The sequence below is a fragment of the Callithrix jacchus genome, chromosome 3 (assembly GCF_049354715.1).
Source record: "Callithrix jacchus isolate 240 chromosome 3, calJac240_pri, whole genome shotgun sequence".
Classification (NCBI taxonomy): Eukaryota; Metazoa; Chordata; class Mammalia; order Primates; family Cebidae; genus Callithrix; species Callithrix jacchus.
Genome location: NC_133504.1, coordinates 89,311,542 through 89,337,177, shown reverse-complemented (window position 1 = coordinate 89,337,177; position 25,636 = coordinate 89,311,542). Strand labels below are relative to the sequence as shown.

The window sequence follows — 25,636 nt, the reverse complement described above, 5'->3', positions numbered from 1 at the left end:
GTAGCTTTCACAGGACCTCACCACTGTGGTAAAGTGGTGGCACAATGTCCCCCCTAAACGGGGCTAGGTCACTATTCAAAAAACTACTGCGGGCCAAGTGTGCGACAGTGCTGAGCAGGGTGCAGACATCTCCCCAGGAGAGGCCGACCTGTGCCCCAGGGGAGCTGTGCAGCCACGTGTTGCCTGGGCTGCCGTGGGACGCTTGGTTCTCCCCAGTTTGACAGCCCCCTTCCTCTCCCTAGAGGTTGCTTCCTCCCCAAGAGTTCTGAATCCCCAGGGCTCTTCTGCTTCTTTGGTAACAATTCTATCTGGGGTGGTTTCTAAGTATGTTACAAAAGATAAAGAATGGAAAACAGGATGCATTTTTTCACTTTCTAGTTGCTGAAACCTTAATTTTTAGTTTGAGACTTGGACAAAGTTTAAGAATTCTTCAGATACCTCCAACTTCCTTTTAATTTTTAAGAACCTGGCTTTGTTTTCTAACTAAACATACCAACCTAGAAGCTTACTGATACTTCATGTTGGTGACTACATTGTGGAACAGAATTTGGAACAAAGATTAGGCGAAAGTCTCAAACTTACCAGATTAAGTTTCAAAAATCATAGGAAATAAATATTTTTCTCAGTGAGACCACTGAAAATATTAACACTCCCTGGCTGCTTTAAGAGGACAGGGCTAAATGTTGGACACCAGGCACAGCTCCTGGCAGACCCTCAGGGTTGCAGTCCTCTCACTGGTCCAGATACTGCTTCTATTCCCACTTGGCAACTTGTCAGCTCTGGAGGACAGCTTGACAGGATCCAGGAGACCCAAGTTCTCAAATTAACGACCTCACCAGGCTGTCAAACATCACCATCACAGAAAAAGCCAGAACAATCTTTTTTAAAATGTAAATCCAAGCACTGAACATTAACTACTATATTGAGCTTAGCACCTCTCCTGCTCATCTCCTGGCCCTAGGGAAATAAAGGCTGAAGTTTTTATTTAGCAAAATGTGTTTAAACAGCGGATTTTTTAAAATCTTTTTTTCTTTTTTCTTTTTGAGACAGAGTCTCACACTGTCACCTGGACTGGAGTGCAGTGGCACAACCCAGGCTCAACAGATCCAACAACCTCAGCCCTCCCCAGTAGCTAGAACTATATGCGCATGCCACTACACCCAGATAATTTTTGTAGAGAAGGGATCTTGCCATGTTGCTCAGGCTGGTCTCAAATTCCTGGGCTTAAGCAATTCACTTACCTCAGCCTCCCAAAGTACTGGGATTACAAGCATGAGCCACCATGCCAACCCTGTAGGGTTGGTTCTAATCAAGTATTTTATCTGTCTCTGGCTTACTTCGAAGGTGAGGTCAGCACTAGTATGACTGTAGTATGGCAAATAAGGAACCATATTATTACATTAGTAGAAAATCAGACCTTGTAACTAGAGGCAATGCATCTAATATCCCAGGATGTGAGGCAGCCATCCTGGGGAGGAAGAATGGGAACAAGGGCTGATCTGTACAGGAACTGAAGAACAACCTCGTCATGTATAAGCCATTTTCAAGGTCATGCAGAGGATTTACAGTAATACAGAGCCACTCAGACATAGAATGATGACTACAAATTAGAAAATAAAAAAGAGATCTGAGTGCCCCTAATAACACTGGGAGGCAGTGCAGACCACACAAAAACAAAGCAGACCAGAAAGCTGGACTTGAGGGAGAGACCGACAAGGATCTCAGAGGCCACTGGGCACAATCCTTTGCTTACATCAATAAACCACAGGCTTTAGGCGACCTGTCCCAGGCTACGCAATTTACACCAGCACTAACCTAAAGACTGGGTGGCCTCATTCCCGGGCTCTGCTCTTTTCATAACATGATGCTGTGTTCCCTTTGTCTTTCATGTATTTGCCAGGGCTCTGTTCCAGAACAGAAGACCCCTCCATTTTTCTGTGGTAATGGTAGTTATTTCTGACTGCCACCTCTTTAGAGGTGCCTTTCCTGACAATCCAACCTAAAAGCAGACCCCCAAGTTACCCCCTAATTAATTTTTATTATATTATTTATATTTTCCTGTTCGTTTTTTCAATCAACTACCCTCACAGCAACATAACAAACACTGTGACAACAGGGACCTTCTTTGCTCCATCCAACACTCTATTTCCAGGTCATTCAAGTCTCCACAGGGCCTATCTTACGTGCTCAATAAACGCTGAATCATGACCAAAAAAGTTAGCTACAACACAAAGAGAATAGTTTCCGAATTCCTGCAAAGGAAGGGGTAGGGTACAACAGGAATATTATCGTGTCTAATTTATGGAAATCTTTATGAAGGTGGATCTGAGCTCCTCTCTACTCTCCAATTCTTAGCCAGTAGCTGCCAGTTCTGGTGTCCAAACTTGGATGGTGTGCAGGGCAGTGACTTCAAAGGCTACATGACTGATCCGGGAATGAGAGGGAGGGCAACATCAGAGACTCTGATTACAGGAAGCTCAACCAACTGGAGCCTCACCAGCGGCAGGATGGCCTGAGAATATTTTTGAGGGGCAGGGCAGAGAGAAAGGGTTATTTCTGTTTTTTTTTGTGCAGGAAAGAGGTAACATCTTAACCTTAAAAAAATATAAATAAGTGACAAGAAAGCACAATGACACCTGTGACTTCCTAGAGAAAGATGTTTGGGATACACCTTAGGACAAAAAATAGCTACCTTTTACATCTAAAATACCATAGGATGCTATTCATGAAGTACACCAAATCAAGTACCAAGCTCTGAAATACAAAAGTAGATTTTGGCATGATTTTTAATAAAAATAATTAGCTTCACAGATTTTTGGTGCAAACAGAAGTGAAGTAAATTGGGTACCAGCCCTTAGCACACTGCCCTTCTGAGAGCTTTCTGTTTACAGGCAGAACATGAAAAACCTTCTGGCCATTCCTAGGTGCTCAGTAATTAAAAGTTTTTCTTTTTTTTTAAACCTTGTGATTTTTACTAGATTTACTTCTATTATGAAGCCATGAGCTTCTGGGGTGGGGGTCATTGGCCATGCTTACCTCCTATCTGTGCTTCTAATAATCAAGCCAGGTGGCTGGCTCAGAAGAGGTTCTCAGCTAACAGCCACTAAGTTAAAATGATTATATTAGTTTTTGATCTTATATGAAGGGATGATCTTCTGTTCACTTGGAGGAAAGCTTGTCACTCAGAATTAGTTTAGAAGAGTTTTGATATCATAAAAATACAGTGACAGGATTTGGAAAAACCTGGGGAATCTGAATAAAGATGAAGAAAGCTTCACAGAGGACAGGGCCCTTGACTTAGGTCTCAGAAGGAAGAAAGGATGTGTCTGAGCTCCAACTGTGCCGGCCGCAGGCAAATCCTGCACATCAACCACCGCAGGGGGTCGGTATCAATATTCCCTTTTTCCAGGTAAGAAAAAGAAGATTAAAAAGCTGAAGTAGATTGCTCAGGCAATCAACTGATTTAAAATTCAGATCTACTTGGTACCAAAATCTCTGCTGGCACCTTTGGGCAAGTTGTTTGAAAACTCAGCACCAAAATTAAGTTCTAAAAATTTAGGTGAAGACCACCTGGTTTGGTTTAGTCAAGGACCAAACGAACTATAAGAGAACACTCTTCTCCTAAGAAACATTGCACAGGTCTACCCATTCCTCTGTAGAGAAATTGGGTTTTGCAGCTCAGGAACAGCATGTGTGGTGCCCTCCAGCCATGTGGGGAACTGCTAATAATTTTGTTTGGACTGTGCACAGGACTCAGAAGCTAGGCTGAAAGTGAGGAGAGGCAGAGAGCAAGAGTGACTGGGGGCAAAACCACAAGGGCACGGCGGGGCAGACCCACACACTAAGTGCTGGGTGCTTTATCTTTCAGCCAATGGGAAGTACCAACTGTTTCCATGTTGGGAAGTGACACACAATCTGAGTTGCAGGAAATCCTTCTGGGATCAAGGTAAAGGATGGAATGGTAGACAGAAATGTCTGGAGGCAGAAAAATGATTAACGTGTATTACAGTACTCCAGCTGGAAAGTCTGAGCACCTGAACCAGGGCTGTGGCAGTGCTAAGTGTGAGAGACAAGGCTCAAGAAAGGCCCCAAAGGCAGGGATAGAAGACCTGATGATTGACTGGATGTAGGTTTCTAGAGAGGATAACCAAAGGCAGCTCCTTTGAGAACTGTTACCAGGAGAACATGTATGCATACTGCTAATTCAAAGCTTAATAAAGACCAAGACTTACATCACAATTTCAGGTTCCTTGGGCTAGCAGTCATGTGGATATAAATTTAAAAATTACAGTAAAAAACAAATTACTTATACATACTAGAGTGAAATCTAGCAATGGTTACCAATAAAGAGAAATACCTGATAGAAGAAATACAGTTAAATAAGGGCCCATGCCATATTATTAATAGAAAAAATATATAAAGCATATGTAGCTTTCTGACTAGACACACATAAATTACTTTTGAGTGACTACATGTGATTTCAATTGAAAAAAAAAATCTCTACTGAGCAAAAACTTTAAGTCCTGGGCTAAAATGGTACTCCTCAATCCCACCCTTGATTTGCTGAGTACGACAGCATTTGGCTTACTGTGTGTTGTCATGTGTTCTTTTTTTTTAAGCAGACCAATTTGCCACTTATCAGTAAGAAATGGTTTAGAAGAAGGAGTTAGGGGAAAGGAAATGGAGAAAGAATAAATGGGCCAAAGGGATAGGACAGAAAAGATAAAAGCTTACTATATTGCAAATATATAGCCGGTATAAAAACCATCAGATTTTTAAAAGTGCTAATTTGATTTTGCTGAGTTCTCCTCTTTAAGGAGCAATGTAGAATGAACTCAATATGAGCAAGAAGATTCACAAGCAAGTGCCTCTTTTTATAACAACTAACGTCAGCAGTAGGACCAGAGAGTCATTCTTACCATGTTTCAGATGTAGGCAGCTGTCATTCTTGGACCTGTACCTGCAGAAAATTGTGTCTTTAACAAATTTTTATTGACGAGGTTTTTGTACATTCCAAATACGTAGAAGCTACAATATCATGTGAACTTGTTTGCTTTACTTTTCATGGTTCTTATACCAGCCATTTTTATTTGTGCAGTACAAGTAGTGGCCTCATTTTTAATGAAAGAAAAAAGGGAAATAAATGGCACCTCCCTGATGTCTTGAACTAATGTACAAGAAAGACAAACCCTATCATTATGTTTACATTTTTTAAAAACCCAAATCACAAGAGCTTCTCAAGGGAATACCAAGTAATATATCATAATCATCATAAAATATTGTATCTTTAAGGAGTTAGATAAAATAGTATAAAAGCAAGAGTGTTAAAGCAAAGTAAACACAGGCAACAGAAGCAAAAATAAAATGAATAAACAAACAAACAAAATCTCACAGTTAACAACCAGGATCGAGGTGACAGGGTTTGGGAAACAGTTTTTACATATACCTTCACACAGTCACATTTAAAAGAACGTCTTTTACATTTTTAAAAAGAATTTCAGGAAGAAAAAGCAGAGTTACAGAATCACGAGTTACAGTTACAGAAGAAAGCAGTGTGTAGAGAGATGCAGACTGCTTTTAAAGTTGTTTGTCAGAAGCCTGAGGATGGACTGGAAAGTTTCATGGTGCTTACCTGATGTAGATTCCTGTAGTTTCTCTCTCTTCCTCTTCTTTTTCTTACCCTGGAAGAAGAAAGGGACACTGTGAGGCTACAGATTGCACCATAAACACACGGATGAATGTGATGTAAAAGCACAGGCAGGCGGTCAACAAAGCAGTAAGGATGACTCACTCTCTCCCTCTCACCATTTAGAGAGCAAGAGAATGGGAGAAAACAGTGACCTGGTGACCTCTGTCTCCATAGCTTCGTATTTAACATCAATATTGACACCATGGGTGCGCACACACACACCCACCCACACACACACACCCACAAATGGATAACGATGTCCTAAAGCTGTGGCCATAGGACCCTCTTAAAGGAAAGCCAGCTTAATGAGGCATTCTTCTTCTTACTAACCACCACACTTAGAACCCACTTCTGGTAGTGCCTATGATAAACCTTACTGTGAATTCCATTGTCTAATTGAAAGTTCTCTGGTGTTAATCAAGTAACCATAGGCCTTGTGGCACAGGCACAACAAAACAAAGGAGAAAGGGAGAGGAGAATGAGAGAACCTAGAAAATGAAGATATTTCAAAGACTTACTTCTGGCAGTTAAGGACCTTGCTTCCTAAGACAGACAAAATAACATGGATATGCATACCATTTTAAATGTATTTCCAAATCATCTCAATGCCAAATTAAAAATTTAGATCCCACTCACAGTGGTCTAATTTTTCCTATTTCTTCATAACTACTTTGCCCTCAAAAATAATTTTAGGCCCGGTATGGTGGCCCACACCTGTAATCCCAGCACTTTGAGAAGCGAATCACTTGAGGTGAGGAGTTCAAGGCCAGCCTGGACAACACGGTGAAACCCTGTCTTTACTAAAAATACAAAAATTAGTTAGGCGTGGTGGTGTGCGTCTGCAATCCCACCTACTTGGGAGGCTTAGGCAGGAGCACTGCTTGAACTGGGGAGGCAGAGGCTGCAGTGAGCCACGATCATGCCACTGCAGGCAACAGCATGAGACCCTGTCTCAAATAATAATAATAATTATAATTATTATAAATAATAAATTATTAATTTAGTATTATAAATTATAAATTTATTTTATACTAAATAATTTATAATAATTTATTATATAATAGATTTATAATAAATAATTTAATTATATAAATTATATAATTATATATAAATTAAATCATTTATAATTTGTTATAAAATAAATTATTAAATAATAAATAAATAATAATTTAATAATATTAAAATAATAAATATAATATATAATTATTATTTTAGGCCAGGCCAGGCACAGTAGCTCACACTTGTAATTCCAGCACTTTGGAAGGCACAGACAGGAGGATTGCTTGAGCACAGGAGGTAGAGGCTATAGTAAACTATGATTGTGCCACTGTACTCCAGCCTAGATAACAGAGCAAGACCTTGTCTCAAAATTATAATAATTTTAATGGTGTATAGCCATAGTCCACTTATAGTAAATGACCAACCTGCATCAGGTATTTTCAAATAACTAAAACAGAACACATATCATATTCAATATCTCTATCTTCTGTCTGTTGTAATAATCACATTAACAAATAATAAACAAAGCCTTAAGATTGTACTGTATATATTTTGTGGCTCTATAAAAGTGCCTATTTCTGCACCTCAAGATAGTACTTCATGTCACGTGGCCATTGAGGCTGTACAGCTTCAGAAGAGTGACTAAAATCATCCTAACAAACACTGAGGCCAAGAGCAGATATCAGTGATCCTGAGAAACAGCACATCAAAAACAATGGAGTCTTCTTTCAGGATTATTAAAGGTGCTCTGAAGTCAGGGAGCAGAGAGGGGTTGCATGCTTCTTTCAGGAATCCACATGGTCCTTTCAATGGAATTACTGCAAGGTTCAGAAGTTACTACAAGGTGGTTTCGTGTGTCTGGAACCTTATATGTCACCCTTTCTTCTTTCCCTGCTCCATTTACCCTTCAACCCTCAATAGTGACATCTCTCAAGTGATATCTATTCTATGAACCTTTTCTGCTCCCCACTTGTTTGTCCATCCCTTAGGGAGAGCTGGGGCTCCTCTCTGAGCTCCCCATGACCCTGGGCTCACTGCTTACTGAATGCCTCACAGGTGCTGTAATGGGCTCTGTCCCCAGAGCACCGCCTGGGTCTCTCAGCACCATGCTCCCCAACTCACACATGCCTAGATCATAGCTGGCACACAGTGACCATCTGAGGCCTGCATTTTATGCCTCTACCACTAAGTCAAATAACCTGTTACCTTCTAGGTATCAACCAGTTCTTCAAAAGACACTACATTTATGATATGCAAAAAGAACTACGTAGTTTGGATGTATTAATGTCAAGATACACAAAAACCAACATTCATGTATGGTAAAAAAAAAAAATTTTTTTGTTAAAATTATACAGACTATATGATATTGGGAGCATTAAAAACTCAACTGAAAAGTTCTAACATTATAAATATTTGGCTAATCTCACCCAAGAAAATTTGTGCACCATTAATTTATGAAAAGCTCAGTTATTAGCCAAAGTTATAAAAGCAAATTGAAATTATAAATCTATGTCACAGAATAGGGTATTTCAATATTGAATCATTGACATACATATTTCACTGAGGATCAGGCTACCATTGTGGCACTAAATGCCTCGATTTTACCTTCATTCTATCCTGTACAGTACTGTTATTTTAAGAACAATATCTTTAGGTAAAGTACTATCATTGATCAGCTTCTGGTTGCCTCAGTAATTGACTGACTTATTTTAATTATGCTGACAATCCTATGAATGAAGCTGGGCTTTCCCTTCATTCAAAGAATATGCAAAACAATTTCCTTTAAAAGTTGTGCAGAGGAAAATCTTTAAAGGTAAATTCACATTCATATTACTGTAGCTTTCTTTAAAACTACTTTCTTCCCACCCATTGACATGGAGAAGAGAGAACAAGATAGAGGGAGAGAGAGAGAATATGTAGGTGTTTTTTAAATGTCTTTTTAAAAGTCAAAATTCATTACTTAAGAATTAGAAAAAAAAATTAAAGGCATTCAACAAGCAATGCTAAATAAAATTCACAGCACAATAAAGTTTATAAAGGTCACAGAGGAAGATTAGCTCTCCCCTTTTAGACAAACTACATCTAAAAGACACCCAGGGCAGGATTAGAAGAAGACACTTTTTTTTTTCTTTGAGACTGAGTTTTGCTCTTGTCACCCAGACTGAAGTGTACTGCCATGATGTGGGCTTACTAAAACCTCTGCCTCTCAGGTTCAAGCAATTCTGCCTCAGCCTCCCAAGTAGCTGGGATTACAGGTGCACACCACTATACCCAGCTAATTTTTGTATTTTTAGTAGACACTTCACCATGTTGGTCAGGCTGGTCTCGAACTTCTGACCTCAAGTGATCCACCAACCTCCACCTCTGACTCCCAAAGTGCTAGGATTACAGGGGTAAGCCACTACACTGGCCAGAAGGAGACACTTTTGAAACCGTCTGGGTGAACACTGATCTTCCCACTTACAGGGCACGGCAGGGGTTCTATACAGAGTTGGTAATTGTTGCTCAGAAAACAGAAGCCTGGTTCAGGGGTGAAAAGTCTTCAACTACAGCAGTCTTAAGAAGGCACTGGGCTGGGTACAGTGGCTCACACCTGTAATCCCAGCACTTTGGGAGGCTGAGGCAGGTGGATCACCTGAGCTTGGGAGTTCAAGACCAGCCTGACCAACATGAAGAAACCCTGTCTCTACCAAAAATACAAAATTAGCCAGGCATGGTAGCACATGCCTGTAATCCCAGCTACTCAGGAGGCTGAGTCAGGAGAAATGCTTGAACCTGGGAGGCAGAGGTTGCGGTGAGCCAAGATTGTGCTATTGCACTCCAGCCTAAACAATAAGAACGAAACTCCATCTCCAAAAAAAGAAGAAGAAAGAAAGAAGGCACTGGAAGACTGAGCTAACCTACTCAGGAGGAGGAAAACCACATAGTGTTTTTTGTTTTCTTTGAGATGGAGTCTGGCTCTGTCGCCCAGGCTGGAGTGCAGTGGCACAATCTCAGCTGACTGCAACCTCTTCCTCCTGGGTTCAAGCAATTCTCTTGCCTCAGCCTCCTGAGTAGCTTGGACTATAGGTGTGTGCCACTACGCCCAGCTAATTTTTATATTTTAGTAGAGACAGGGTTTCACTATGTTGGTCAGGCTGGTCTCAAACTCCTGACCTCATGATCTGCCCACCTTTGCCTCCCAAAGTGCTGACATTTCAGGCATGAACCACTGCACCCAGACCGAAAACCATGTAGATTTTGAAGTCTGAGTGACCCGAATAAAAACTTCAGCTTAGCCACCTACTACAAGGCCTTGGACAAATTACCTAACCTCTTCAGCCTCTCAATTTCCTCACCTGAAAAACTGAGCAATCATATTCATGTAATAATATTCACTCCACCACTGGGTTGCTGTGAAGAATTTAAGACAGTTCCTAACCATCAGCATATGGTAGTTACTGAAGCAACCAAAACAACTCAGAAGAGCTGACTAGGCTGTTTCCCATAAGTAACAAACTCCTACTTCCTGTGTCAAGCTTGTATCCAGTGTCTGAGCTCCAAACCTTGAGCAGTCAAGTGACCTTTTCTGTGGAGCACATTATAGAAAATAAATTGTGTAACCCATTTCCAGAAGTAAATTTCCTTGAGCTTATGTCCTCATATACACATCCTTGTCATCATCTCTGTGAGATCTTGAGCCCCACAGGAGCACCTAAAACAATGGCTGCATATTAAATTGTAAATTGATTAGTGGTTTTGCTCTTGCCCTTTTAAAAAGCAATCACTCCACTTTTATTAAGATTGGCCTGGCTGGCATTTCTAATGCTCATCTCACATAGAACCTGAGAATTACTACAGACTGAATGTTGTGTTCTCCCAAATGCATATGCTGAAATTCTAAACCCCAGTGTGATGGTACAACGAGGCAGAGCCTTTGGGAGGTGATTACGGCCTGAGCAAGGAGCTCTCATGAAGGAGATAATGTCCTTCTAAAAGAGACCCTGAAGCACTCTCTTCCTCCTTTTTCCACCTTGCGAAGATACAGCCAGAAGACTGGGAGCAGGCCCTCACCAGACACCAAACCTGCCTGCGTCCTGATCTTGGACTTCACAGGCTCCAGAAGTATGAGAAATAAACGTGTTGTTTATAACCCACCATGTCTCTTTTATTATATAGCAGGCTGCATGAACTCAGACATAATAACTGCAAAATATTCAATTATTTTAAGGGCTTAAATAGTGAAAATTATTCCCCTCTATAAGCTAAAACAGTCTTTGCCCTATCAAGACTACGTTAAATAAGATGCTCAAATTCTACAGTCATAAAACAATTGGCACTATAAATGAGGTATTTTTTTGCTGATAAAATTAGTATGACTTAAACATGACATACCTACACTGAATAGAATACATGATGCTGGGGTACAGTAACATTAAAAAAGAATTCTTTACCCAGTTCTAAGTAGTCTGTGGCAGAACAGTCATCTGAATACACTGTTTATAAAAAGTGTAAAATAATACAGTTCTTTGGAAAGCAACGTGACATTATGTATCAAGAACTTTAAAATAGCTGGGGGCAGCGGCTCACGCCTGTAATCCCAGAATTTTGGGAGGTCGAAGCGGGCAAATCACCTGAGGTCAGGTGTTTGAGACCAGTCTGGCCAACATGGTGAAACCCTATTTCTACTAAAAATACAAAAAAACAGCTGGGTGTGGTGGTGCGTGCCTGTAATCCCAGCTACTCCGGAGGCTGAGGCAGGAGAATCCCTTGAACCCAGGAGGCGGAGGTGAGCCAGATCACGATACTGCACTCTAGCCTGGGTGACAGGGCGAGACTTCATCTCAAAAAAAAAAAAAAAAAAAAAAAAAAAAAAATTAAAGATATTTATATTCTTTACCTCCACAATGTATATATTCAACATAAATAATAGTCCTATTATTTTTTCCTTTTACAAGGAAAAAACTGATGTACAGACATGTTTGTTGAAGGAATATTTGCCATTGTAAGAAAAATAGGAAGCAACTTAAATGTCTAAAAGCAGGAAAAAATTAGACAAGTAAATTATGACATTCACTTAGTGGAGTATTGATATACATAAACACTATGCCATAACAGAGAAATGTCTTTTATATATAAGAACAAGAGGCATGCAACAAACGTGTACATATATACACACATGCACACAAATATCCAAGTAAAAAAATAAAACTACACATAGAAAAAACATTAAAAGGTAAATAAATAGTTATTACTAATGTTGCCTTTACATAGTAAGATTATGGGCTTCTTTTTTTTTAATCATTTTTAACCAAATTTTTATAATATTACTTTGATTTAAAAATTACTTTTATTACTATTACTTTAAACTAAAAATTATTTTTAATACTATTACTTTTATTTTTAAAAATTTTTATTTAAAAGCATTCATTAGCACCCATAGCAAAAAGAAAAAAAAATGGTAGCTCAAAGCTTTCATAATGCAATATATCCATAAAATCCTTATTACAACATTCATTAACGTCCAAAAATAAGTAGTGCCAGCACTGTATACACCCTAAAACACGTTTCCTTCTTGAAAGCTAAAGAGCGAATGAATGAGAGTAGAGAGTCGTTGGTATGGAGAAGGGGCTTACATAATTGTCTCTTGCAGACCAGCCTGGATAAAGCTGCATATGTAGCTGTCTTTCTTTCCGTGCTAGTTCATAATATTTAGCCTGCTCTTCACGGGAGAGGGCATGCCACTAAAACAAAGAGAGGAAAGAAGAAAAAAAACAAAAGTAAGCAAAATAGCAACAGTATAGTTCATGCTTCAAACATCAAAAAATGAAAATATTAAGCATTTAAACTTTGATTTATTTTTAAATTGCCGAAGACCAAGTGCCAAGTGCTGTAGAAATCTACTTAGAGTCTGGTGGCTAGAGTGAAACTCAAACTTTGGTTTCTCTATCCTGTTCTCCGATATCACATGAAACACATCAAAGTCAATCAAAGTATTCAAAGTAAAATGATCTCTGTCGCCCACCCTTTCTCTTTTCCAATATAAATTAAAAAGTACTTTCACTGGTGAACCTCCACACCCAACTTGACCGTTTTTCACAGTTAGTTGCATATTCTGATATCTGAGCCCAAGCACTTTTTATTTATGCAAAATGTGATAATTTCCAGATGTCTTTCAAAACAGATACACCCTCTCCTCACATGAATACTTTCCCATTTTGTCACATGAAGGGTCTGAAACCTTAATCATATGACCCTGTCTATAAAGATATGAAAAGTCAGCCTTTCTGTCTCCATCTCTTCACTGTCTCCTCACACTCGCATAGATACTACGTTGTCTATAGGGAGAATGCTGATGACACTGTCCAGTCACCCAAGCACACTTTATGGCTATAGCTTTTAGCTTCCTTCTGATGGAAGGAATAATGCAAGGGGGGGTATTTATTTTGCCATCTAGAATTTGAGACTGTAGTTTCTAATATGAATAATGTAGCTGCTAATATCCTTCAAACTTTTTGTCTCCTTTTTATATAACTGATTACATGCACATATAATAAAGTACTTTATGTAGGAAAGGTATCTGGATTTTTTTTTTCTTTTTTTTTTGAGACGGAGTTTCACTCTTGTTGCCCACGCTGGAGTGCAACGGTGTGATCTCTGCTCACTGCAACCTCTGCTTCCTGGGTTCAAGCAATTCTCCTGCTTCAGCCTCCCTAGTAGCTGAGATTACAGGCATGCGTCACCATGCCCAGCTAATTCTGTATTTTTTAGCAGAGATGGGGTTTCTCTATGTTGGTCAGGCTGGTCTCGAACTCCTCACCCTAAGGTGATCTGCCCGCCTTGGCCTCCCAAAGTGCTGGGATTACAGGTGTGAGCCACCACGCCCAGCCTGGTATTTGGGATTTTAAGAGGTTTACAATTGCACACTGCTTTGCAAACAACACTAGTGCATGACTCACCCCAGTCCCCAGCAGACAATTTTCATGTATTTTCCCAACTTCCCCAATGCCAGGATCTGCCAGTAGAATTTTCCAGAAAGAACCATCTGAGATTTTGCGGAACCACTGTCCATGAGGGTAAAGACCCAGAGGTGATGGTGCCTATCCAAGGAGGAGACCAGAGCCCACACTACGCACACATACATTCTCACCTGAGCACATACACACACAAAACACACAACACTCACATTCTCACTCAAGCGCATATACCCACACCCACAGGCATAACACACATGCTCCTCTGTGCACATAAACTACATGCACAGCACACACGCTCACCTTTGCACCCCCACGTGCTCACCTGTGCGCACACACAATCTGTCAGCTGGCAGCCTCCCGGCTCCTGCTCTCCCCCAACTCTCAGGTGTGGAGCTTCCCATTTTGCTTCCTTCCCATCCCAGGCTATGAGATCTTTTCCCATTCATGGCTGCCCTGCATACTAATTTTGATCTCCTTTTTTTTTTTTTTTTTTTTTTTTAATGATTTTTAAATAAGAAGAACAGTGAGAGAGCTTGATGAGAGAGGAAAAACTTCTGGAGGAGGCTATGTCTAAGTCCTAATCAACTTGGACTCAGCCCCTAAAGAGTAGCTAAGAAAACAGAAACACCTGCTGCTCTTGTTTGACAACAGAACATGAAGCTGATTTCATGAGACATGACAGCACCTTCCAGCCACACCCCACCTCCAGTTCCAGCCTCTAGTGCAAGAAGCAGCAGTTCCCACTACCAAGGCAAGAGTCCATTTCCTTTGAAAGCCCCTTAAAAGTCAGGTGGTCTGTGCTAAATAGGATAGGTGATTTATTTTTTAATTGCTTTACAAGTATAGACTGTGAAGTTAAAAAGCTTGACACACAGCGGAGCTTGCCCTGAGCCTACAGGCAAATCAGGTGATGTGCTTTTGCTTAAAAAACAAAGTAGAGGGAGGTGCCAGAAAAACAAAACAACCTGGAAACAGTTACCTGAAGCACAGTTCTTTGTATTAGTAGCATAAACATTAGACCAATTGAGTCAAAGAAGAAGGTGTGTCTGGGGCAGCAGCCGTGGTTTAAATTGGGATGGCAAAGTCACACTGCCTCTAGCAACTGACAGCTTTTTAAACCTAGAACAACTGACCTAGTATTACAGACCTTCACAGGGAGAAAAACCAAACTGGACACAAAAGGAAAAACATCATCCTTTTTTTGCTTTTTTTTTTTTTTTTTTAAGACAGGGTCTCGCTGTATTGCTGTAGTGCAGTAGTGTAATCATAGCTCACTGCAGTCTCGAACTCCTGGGTTCCAGCAATCTTCCCATGGCAGCCCTGAGCCAACAGGATTACAGGAATACATTACCGTGCCGGCTAATCCCTGATTTTTTAAAGAAAAGGGATATTTATGGTGGGGTACAGTGGCTCATGCCTGTAATCCCAGCACTTTGGGAGGCTGAGGTGGGCAGATCACTGGAGGCCAGTGGTTCGAGACCAGCCTGGCAAACATGGCAAAATCCTGTTTCGACTAAAAATACAAAAATTAGCCAGGTGTGGCAGTGCATGCCTGTAATCCCAGCTACTCATGAGGCTGAGGCATGAGAACTGCTTGAATCCGGGAGGTGGAGGTGGCAGTGAGCCAAGATTGCACCACTGTACTCCAGCCTGGCTGATAGAGCAAGACTCTGTCTCAAAAAGAAAACTGATATTTACACAGTTAGCTTTAGTGCTAAATAAAGATGATTGGCAAGAGGTAAAGTTTTATCAATAAGGAAAAAAAATTAGGGACAAAAAGGAAAAGAAGTCTTCCATTTTAAATTTGTTTGTTCATTTATTTGACAAGTATCATTCCCCTATACAAAACACCTTTTGTTACTGTAATGTGTCAGTATAATTTTACATAACTTACAGCAACTGAGAAAATCTGGAATCATAAATACAAATTAACTCCCAAAATATGTATCAAGGTTGGGTCTTCTACCCGAACAATCAGGTATTTTTCAGTTAAAACAAGAAACAGGTTGACAAAAGACCTCAGCTAATAAAACTGAATAGAAGGCAAGGAGGCAAAGTAGGCATAAACTAAACTATTTATTTACAAGTTCGATTACTTTAAATTCTCTGTTATTTCTAATGTATAAAACCGACTCACAAATAGAAGATCACTTACCAAAATGAGACAGAAGATAAAATGATGTTATTAAAGTTTTGCAATGAAAGCAAAAAGTCTAGTACAGACTTGGAAAGATGGTCTTTCTTTATGGGAATTTCTGAAACACGATTAACTAAAAATGCTTCTCTATCTCTCTTTACTGCAAAATAAAGGGTCAAACTTTTTAAAAATCAAATCTCATTGCCAAGATTCCACCACGTTGTGGGAAAAATACCATTTATTTTGAAGAAACTTGTACAGTTCCAAGATAAAACATTCTAATGATAAATTTGTGATAAGTGGATTTCCTTTCATAGCCAGGAAGGTCTGAAGAGAAAAGGCTTATTTTAAAATAAAATTTGTGCTATTATTATTTATTGTATGGATTAAAATAAAAATTTTAATATGGATTAAATATGGATTATAATATGTATTAAATTTTAAATAAATTCTATAATATGGATTAAAAATAAAATTTGTGCTATTATTTATAATATGGATTAAAAATAAAATTTTGGCTAATTCATATGAATGAACACTTCTATTTTAGAGATATAGTAAAAGTGAATAAAAATCAAAAGATAAAACATTCTGGGATGGATTTAAGATCCGCTTTTGAGAACTCAAATTATCCCAGTGTAAAACTTCATGATTTTTGAAGCCAGAGACTTTAAAGAGTTAGCAAGCGTTGCCCTGCCAGAGGGGAATTACAAAAGGACAGAAAACCTGATCTTAATCAAAGATCTCAGAGACCTATAAATAGAAACAGGTGTCTAAATGAGAGACAGACAGGGAACCCAAATAAGAACCATCCTTTAGGACACATGCTCAGATCTGGGGATTGTTAAGGGAGCTGAGAAAGTAGCAACTATGGGAAACGTGCATTAAGAATAGGAAGCATACCTTCATATCATATCCTCACTTACTCTCTTGAGCAGGAAAGTAACTCCCACTGGAGGGCCAGGGGGCCCTTAACTCAAAAAAGAAAAAAGAAAAAACTAAGAGTTGCATACAAGCTGAAATAAAAACATCAGCCCTTCTTTTCATCTGATTTCTTCTATTAAAGAGTCAGGGAAAATGATGATCAGTTTTTAAGCTTTTAAGGCGGAGTTCTTCCAAGATGATGGGAATCACTCATCTGCCATGATCTGGCTTGGGAAACTGTAATTATTGTTATTAAATGTTTAAGAGTCCACGGGGAAATAGGGCATTGTACACAGGACACCAAAAAAGCTATAATCTCACCGCACCCTTCCCCAGAAACCCTGGTGTCTTGCAGATTGGAAATAGCTGCATTTTGAGGCTCTTCAATGGGAATCAATAATGTAAGAAGGGCTGCTTCCCTCCTGTTCACATCGACTGGAAATCCCCTGCATGTTTTCTGTTACAGATGCACAAATTTATTAGTTTTGGAACAGACATGGTAAAGTAATCATTAACAATAGCTAACACATGATCCTCCATGTTTCACAGGGGTTCTTAGATCCTCCTCAGCTGAACGTTCATTTGCCGATCATGAATTTCTTCAGAGGTCGCAAAAACAAACACAGGGTCAATGAATTAAGAGGCCACCACACAGATATGAAGAACATCAACAAATTAAGATGAAACATTTCTAAAATTATAATTTGATTATAGTGAAAATGTAATTTGAATTAAGAGAAATTCAAACTTTTTCTACCACTCTTCAGCCAACTAAATCAAAGCACTTCAATCCCATGCAAAGTACCTGGAAGGACTGTGCCTTTTGGCTGACAGTTGGATAAACAATCTTAGAGTGTCTATCCTAGTTGTAGCCTGGTGCCTGGTACACAATAGGTGCTCAGATAAATATCATAGCATTGGTAAAAGGATGAATGAAAAGAAAAGGGTAACCCAGAAACTTGGCGGGTGTACACTTTGAGATTTAGAGAACAGTCTTTCTAGAATCAAGACTTCTCAGGATCATACACATTTGCCCATGTAAAGCCTCATGGTAGAACAGCTCTGCTTCTGTCCTGGAAGGAGCGGCCACCTCTCTTTGCCAGGCTGGTCCCCCACAGGCATTGCCGTAACTCCCTAAGAGGGCTAAGCACTTTCCTGTTTCAGAGGCGGCACACATATGCTGCTCCTTCTGTGTCTACACAGAAGGAGGGGAAGTCTACCTCTCCTCATTCGTCTCTGCTTAGCTCTCACATCTCAGCTTAGATACAGTTTCCTCAGAGGGCCCTGCCCATGCCCCTGGTGTTCTTTCTCACTGAATCTTATTCCTTACATTCACAGAATTTATCATAAGTTTTATTATATATTTATTGGGTAATTATTTTTCTAAGGTCTATATTCTGTCACAAAACTTGAAGCTCCAGAAAGGCAAGGCAAGGGCTATATCTATTTTGGCTAGTATATAACTGAACAATGATTTATTTATCTGTAAATTCTAGGTGGATATTTATTTATTTATTTTTATTTTTTTGAGACGGAGTCTCTCTCTGTTGTCCAGGCTATAGAGCAATGGCATGATCTTGGCTCACTGCAACCTCCGCCTCCCAGGTTCAAGTGATTCTCCTGCCCCCATTTCCTGAGCAGCTGAGATTATAGATGTCCACCACTACACATCGGCTAATTTTTTGTATTTTTGGTAGAGATGGGGTTTCACCATGTCGGCCAGGCTGGTCTCGCACTCCTGACCTCAGGTGATCCACCCACCTCGGTCTCCCAAAGTGCTGGAATTATAGGTGTGAGTGAGCCAGCCACCATGCCCGGTGGCTGAATATTTTATTCAGCAATTATTACCTAATGTCCAGGCATCATGCCTGGCCTGAAAAGATAATAAATACTTGTTTAAAGAATGACAAAGGGGACTGCATGTGTGGCTTATGCCTGTAATTCCAGCATTTTGGGAAGCTGAGGTGGGTGGATCATGAGGTCAGGAGTTTGAGACCAGCCTGACCAACATGGTGAAACCCCATCTCTACTAAAAATACAAAAATTAGCCAGCCATGGTGATGTGTGCCTGTAATCCCAGCTACTCAAGAGGCTGAGGCAGGAGAATCACTTGAATCCTAGAGGCGGAGGCTGCAGTGAGCCAAGAGCCAAGATCATACCACTGTACTCCAGCCTGGTGACAGAGCAGGACTACATCACACACACACACACACACACACACACACACACACAAGAATGATAATGGGGCAGGGCACAGTGTCACACGCCTGTAATCCCAACACTTTAGGAGGTCAAGGTGGGTGGATTACTTGAGGTCTGGAATTCAAGACCAACCTGACCAACACAGTGAAACATTGTATCTACTAAAAAAAATACAAAACTTATCCAGGTAGGCATCTGTAATCCCAGCTAGTTGGGAGGCTGAGGCAGGAGAATCACTTGAAGCCAGGAGGCAGAAGTTGCAGTGAACCAGGATCATGCCACTGTACTCCAACCTGGGTAACAGAGCAAGACTCATTTCAAAAAAAAAAAAAGAAGAAAAAGAAAAAGAATGATAATGGGGCCAGGCAAGGTGGCTCACACTTGTTCACCCAGCACTATGTGAAGCCAGTGTGGGAGGTTTGCTTGAGCCCAGGAGTTTGAGACCAGCCCAGGCAACATAGCAATACACATTCCCTACAAAAAAATTTTTTTTTAATTAGCCAGGCATGGTGGCCACAACTGTAGTCCCAGCTACTTGGGAGGCTGAGGTTGGAGGATTGCTTGAACCCAGGAGGTTAAGGCTGCAGTGAACCATGATCATGTCACTGTACTCCAGTACAGCTTGGGCAACAGAGCAAGACTCTGTCTCAAAAAAAAAAAAAGTGAAAACACGTTCCATGACCACCTAATAGGTGATTAAATTGGGGCAGATTTTCATGAAGCAGTTCCACGGTTGCCATAAACATTTATGCCTGACTCCACTACTTACCCTTCTGCCGAGAATCTGGTTGATAGCTGCACTTTCTTTTAGAGTACACTCAGCGACGACATTCGCTCTCATTTCTTTCATGTATAACATAAAAGCATTCAGAGGCTTCTTAATGTGAGGTCTTTTTGGCTCCTGCTCCTTTCTCTGTTCATGCTGAGGCTTCCTAAAAGGTGATAGTGGTGGTGGTTAGGGGAAGGGGTGGAAGGAATGAGGAAGGGATCAGGGGGAGAGAAGCAGAGCATCTGCTCAGGCTGGGGACAACCCTCTTGCCCCAGAACACCATCAACTTGGAAGAGCAGCTCTTGACTCATTTGACAAAACACTGAGAGGCAAACAACCAATCCAATAGGAACTTCCTATCCACTCAGTGATTCTGTGAATAAAACCCTTTGGTTTGAGAAAGTGGACCTGTCATTATAGAACTATGAGCTCCAAGTAGAAGTGGACTGGGCATAGTGAAGGTGCTCCAGGTGGGCTCTGAAGAAGCTGAACACACAGTACAGGTAATCATTCCTCTTTCAGAACAGAGGTTCTTAACTTTTGCGGGGGCTCAAGGACCACTTAGAGAAGCTAATAAATTTTAGACCTTTTCCCCCAAACAAATGCAAGCTGCCTTTGCATACATTTGCAAGGGCTTTATGGACTACCATATGCTGCCTACCACCTCCACCCTCCCATCCACAAAACCTAGATTAAGAAGCTCAATTACTAATCTCTTCAGAGTAAATTAATTTAGCCCTGCTCCAACAGTCTGAGACAACCCTGGCCCAACAGGGAATCTTGGGCTTTATTTCTTTCCCTCGAATTCTGTGCTGTTGAAGCTTGGAGCCAGGGTAACTGTACTTCCAGAAGAAGGTGCATTAGACCCTCCAGTCTACTTCACTCAGGTAGGAATAGGTTCTTGCCAAAAATCTGAACCAAATGAAAATTCAGTGATAAATGGCTAAACAGCTCCAGAGTCTTGAGTGCCCACGTTCTGAAGATTTCTCCATTTTGGTGGGGTTCCCATGATCTTTTGAGGTCCGTGCTCCTTTCCAACTTCAGAATCAAAATCAGCACAGTAGGAATCAAGCTGCTTAATGTCCTCAGGGACACAGCTTTCAAGGCAGAGGTCCACTGAGTTTTACAGTAACAGAAAGAAGTGAAGGATCACTGCTGCAAAGGAGCAACAGTGTAGAAATCCTGCGTAGCGTAAGGCAACCACAGCAGAGCCCGAGTGGATACTTACACGTGCATTAGGTCACTGTCCGTGTGGGGATGTTCTTGTTTGACCTGAGGTGTTACAATAGCTGGATGAGGGATGCCAGTTGTGTGGGGACCAGGAGGACCGGGAATCATATGATGGGAAAACCTAAAAGAAGGAAAGAGAAGAAAACAATGTACTACTGGCTGTTGTAGCAAAAGCCAGATAGAATTTCAAAGCAATCCACTAACGGCTACTGGCTAAGAGTAAAAACGCATCTTTATGCACAGAAGCATTAACTATAAATTAGAGTGGGCCGATAATTTTTTTTTCCTTCTGTATTCAGGTGGAAATATTTACAATTATTCCCTGTAGTTTTTTCAAACTAATAGTAGAATATGACATTTTTCTAGGAAGGCTGTAGGCCATAAGATTTGGAAAAAAAAGTGAATCATTAAAAAAAAAAGTGAATCATTTTTCTTGCAAAGCAATTTCAAAATAAGAATTTCATTAAAAGTCATTATTGGAAATATAGCACTTTAAGACTTAGCTTTTAAAGTGATTTTTAAATGAAAGCAAAAGACACCACATGTTAAAATCTCTGCCTATATTCCTAAGCAAACCATCACAATGAAAATGTTCTCATCTTGTTGGCTTCCTCATCCATACGAGGAAGGAACAACTGAGAAAAGGGATAGGAATCAGTCTCCCATTTAATAAGGTTTCCATTAACATCATCCAAAATGATTTTCTGTGCAGATATAAACTAATGTTTCAGAGATGACATCTTATGGAAAACTGGTAACAGAAATAAGGAGAAGAATTTAATTAAAAGGAAGGATACAGTTCTGCATCAAGGTTAAAAACTACACCCGCCAAAGGCTTTTTCCCAAGTATGCTTGTACAGTATCAAAAAGTCTCCAAATATCCACCACCAGCCAACACAAAGGAGGGAAACTGCCATGCAAGAAAAATAAAATAAATAGAGACATTCCTTTCAATATGCTCTCTAGATAAATTTGGATACGTTTTAGAAATCTTTGCTTTTCAAACTGTTTTAAAGTAAACATTTAACTCAGCAAGACAACATTCTCAGGTCTTTCATCACAGCCTACACAATTAATTTCCTCATCTGGAAAGAAACTCTGCTGGGACATATATTTTTCAAGAACAAGTCTTAAAATATTAAGGAAGCACGGTAAAAATACAAATATTTGACCAAATAACGATGCTTTGTTAGCTGTATTACTTGCAAAAATATATGATGCTAGTTATTTGCCTGTCAGAATCCTATCATCAGATAGTTCTTACAATGTTAAAAAGTATAAAAATATGTTTTAAGGGGAAAGATAGTAATTCCATCTCCTCCCACAATCGGCTACATTTACAAGTCACTGAAAAAAAATTTTTTAAGCTGTAATTCACCCCAGAAAATATGAAATTTATACCCATATAAAAAAGACAGATTCACAACCAGTTAATAACCTACCAGTTTGACTTCCGGCACAATAATGCTAGCTCCCTTGACAAAGCCACATCGAACACACAGATAATGCATACCAAATGTGTGTGTACATCAAGCACAGGGCACAGAGCCATCCTCTCCAGAAGCAAAAGCATCACACACAGCAGCTTCTCGGGGAAGCGCAGCAGGCCTCCCGAGCTCCGCTGGCACAACCATGTCCACACAGGCCTGATTCACACACTAGGACACACACCCTGTACGGCCTGCCAGCCTGTCCCCACCGTTCTGTCTCTTCTGACAGCCTCCGTCCAGGAAGGCTCTAGGCTCTGGGCATTTTCAAACACTGCCGCATCAAACTGATACAACTTTCCACAAATGAAGCATATTATAGAACTGAGATCAAACCAGTTTTTATCCTCCTCCGGCATATTTTGAATCAAACAAACTCTTCTTGTAATGTCCGCTTTCCGGACAGTTCCATCCCACAGTCAGGCGGTCATGGATTGGTTTGGAGGCAATGCTTTCCAGGGAGGCTGTGTCCATCCCCCGATGGTGTGGCTGGTGCGGCTGCGGCACAGTGCAGGGCTCCTACCCGGGACTCTCTCTGACACCTAGTGTGGGAGCCAGGCACACTGCACAGACAGACACATGGCTGAGGTATGCACCCTCCTAGCTGACCAAAAGGCAAGCAGAGGCGCACAGGATGCAAGCACGAGAAGAGCAACTTGTCCTTGAGCGCCCCAGTTTCCACCTCCACCTACCTGGACATGGAAGTGTCGACTGACAGTGAGGATGGGTAGGGTTGCCTGAATCCACCCGTGATGGGATATACAGGCTGACCTTGCCTGAGGTCACAGAAGAAAGGAACCCATCAATGACAAAACACGAGTTACCAACCAGCAGTAAGAGTTGGATGAGGGGAGAAGAGGGAGATATTCAAACAGAATCTTGTGGAAGTATTACAGACCTCCACATGGTTTCAGATATGTAACCGTTCCCCTTCCTCACCCTCCACCCAATCAAAGCATAATTTGCCTTGAAGGAAATCTCCCACCCTCAACTTGGAAACAAACTGTTCACAAATTATGTCTCTTTTATTCCGTCCCCTCTCCCAACCCCATTAATGCTTTGAACAAAGTAGGCACTTGAATGTTTATTGAATATAACAGAACCCTGAGAATATTGAAATATTCCCTTCAGAGAAGGAGCTGAGTGACTTATCAGAGTTTTTGAGAATTTCAGGCAAGGGAAGAAAGAAGAAAATAAAACTTTATATTTATATAAAAATAAACATTTAAAAAACACCATACCTTTCCCCCAATATATATGTTAAAGTCAAGAAATAAAAGACTAATTCACTGGAATTATTTTCCCTCCATCCTAAGTCCATCTTTCCCTCTGTTCTTTCTACATCTCTCATTTTTCACTTACACAGACTTTATTTCTAGCTGCCAGTGGTACAATTCAGCACAGGACTATTGCCCCTAAGTCGCTAAGTTCAGACAGAATAATTGATCTAGGTTTGAAAGTGTATGCATAATCAATTAAGTTCAAGCAGTTACTGACTAAGAGATGTAATGCTAGGGAGAGAAAAAGAAAGAGAGAAAGCTGGATTGTTCATGGCAGGATGAGCCTTCCTGGCTGAAGAAGGATAATGCAAGGATGTCCAGGTATGGCGATGTGGGCCGATGACATGGGGGCTGTGACATAGAGAGCCAAGTGGAAAAAGGAGAGAAACAAGTGCTAGAGTTGAGAATTATTCCTATGGAGAAGTGGGGAGGGAAGAGTAGAGACAGTATAGGAATGGGAGGAAAAAACGTTGTAGGCTAATCATAAAATAATAAAAATAGGCTATACTGTATTATTCTTTCTTCCCAAAATATACTTCCTTCACCTTCATAATTGAGAAGATTTTGGAGGCAGCAGTAAGCATATTTTTAGTAATAAACAACAAAATAAAGAGCATTCGCATTTATAGTCCAAAAAAAACAAGGCCTCCAAATCAGTTTTTTACTACTTTGCACTCATATTGGACACTTATTTCTTTAACATCCAAAAATGCTCTTATATTGCTGAATTTCTCTCTAGCTTTTTTTGTCATTTACCTCATTTGCCCACTTACAAGCAAAGGTAGATATTCTATGTGTGTAAGTTCATGTTTCAAAAATATAAGTTGTTCATTAAAAAAAAAAACCTAGAAAAAGGAAAACCACACTGAGCACTAACTATACAGGCATAGCAAATGCCCAAAGCCACAAATTGAATCCATGAAACTATAAGCTTCAAAGCAAATGCTACAGTCATTTTCTACCTGTATTAGCAAACAGATTCAATCCATTTCAAAGTCTGTATGGTTTTTAATCTTTTAAATTGAAATGAATAAAGTTAGCACCTTGCTTGTTGATGTGAAATTTCTTCAACTCCACAAGTGTTACCATTCGCAAATCTAATATCCATGAATGGAAAGTGGAAGAACATGTGTTCAAATGCCTGGCTGAAGGTTGCGGCAAGGTTCTTACCAGCCAAGAGGTGGGGTGATTTGTCCAACACCACCAGGAGACAGGGGATAAAAAGTAGGGATATCAGGAGCTGGAGGATGTCGGGACATGCCTGTTAAACAGAACAGAGGTATCATTTTCAGATTTAAAGGATATTGAACGAGAAAAGTAACTACATGTTTTATACCATTCATACTTAAAGTTCAGAATGAAGCAATATTTATTCACCAGATCCAAAGAACAGGAGTCAATATTTTTAGCGTTTCTCAAGATTTCAACATCTGGGAAAACTGGCCTTCAGATTATATTATCTTAAGGAACTCCTAAAGGAGTAAAGATGCTGCTAGTAATACAGTCATCAAAATAGACTTTTAAATTATTTATTTTGCCCTCATTATTTCATGTTACTTAAGAAAATGGTAGACAATTGTTTTGTATAGCATGAAAATGGTTTTTTTGTAGAATGGAAAATGACAGCCCTTCATAAGTAGATGGCTTGCCATGGTGTTCAAGGATTAGTTAAATTGCCGTTTTCATATTTTCATTGGTTCCCTTACGGACACATAGATTTGGGAAATGTGACACCTCAGAGGATCAAAGATTAATTAGGAATCATCTTCAGCCCCATAATGGTCACACTTGATATGATTCATTTGGTCTCTGTCTGCCACTTCAGCTCCAACTAAGCTCTTCATCAAGTTGAGTCCTCTGGGCTGCAAGGTTAAGTTGTTCTGAATTAGCTGAATTCCACAGAAAATGAGAGTGCCACCAAATTGTTTCTTGAGCTCACACTCCCTGGAGTACACTGCCCAGG

General features: G+C 40.2%; 1 protein-coding gene across 7 annotated transcripts in view; it reads right to left on the bottom strand.

Annotated features, from left to right (window-relative positions):
- The window catches only part of LEF1 (lymphoid enhancer binding factor 1), a 120,535-nt gene that overhangs the window by 9,508 nt on the left and 85,391 nt on the right, over positions 1-25,636 (bottom strand). For 2 of the 7 annotated variants that reach the window (XM_054253615.2, XM_078366724.1), the window contains exons 5-11: positions 24,844-24,934; positions 23,086-23,169; positions 20,905-21,027; positions 19,677-19,839; positions 12,304-12,411; positions 5,633-5,681; positions 4,920-4,960 (exon numbers count right to left, since the gene is read on the bottom strand). In XM_054253615.2, coding sequence (XP_054109590.1) covers positions 4,926-4,960; positions 5,633-5,681; positions 12,304-12,411; positions 19,677-19,839; positions 20,905-21,027; positions 23,086-23,169; positions 24,844-24,934 — 653 coding nt within the window. In that variant the 3' untranslated portion in view covers positions 4,920-4,925. The remainder of the gene's footprint in view (positions 1-4,919; positions 4,961-5,632; positions 5,682-12,303; positions 12,412-19,676; positions 19,840-20,904; positions 21,028-23,085; positions 23,170-24,843; positions 24,935-25,636) is intronic. The other 5 variants (XM_054253614.2, XM_008992874.5, XM_054253617.2 and 2 more) reach the window with 3 other exon arrangements.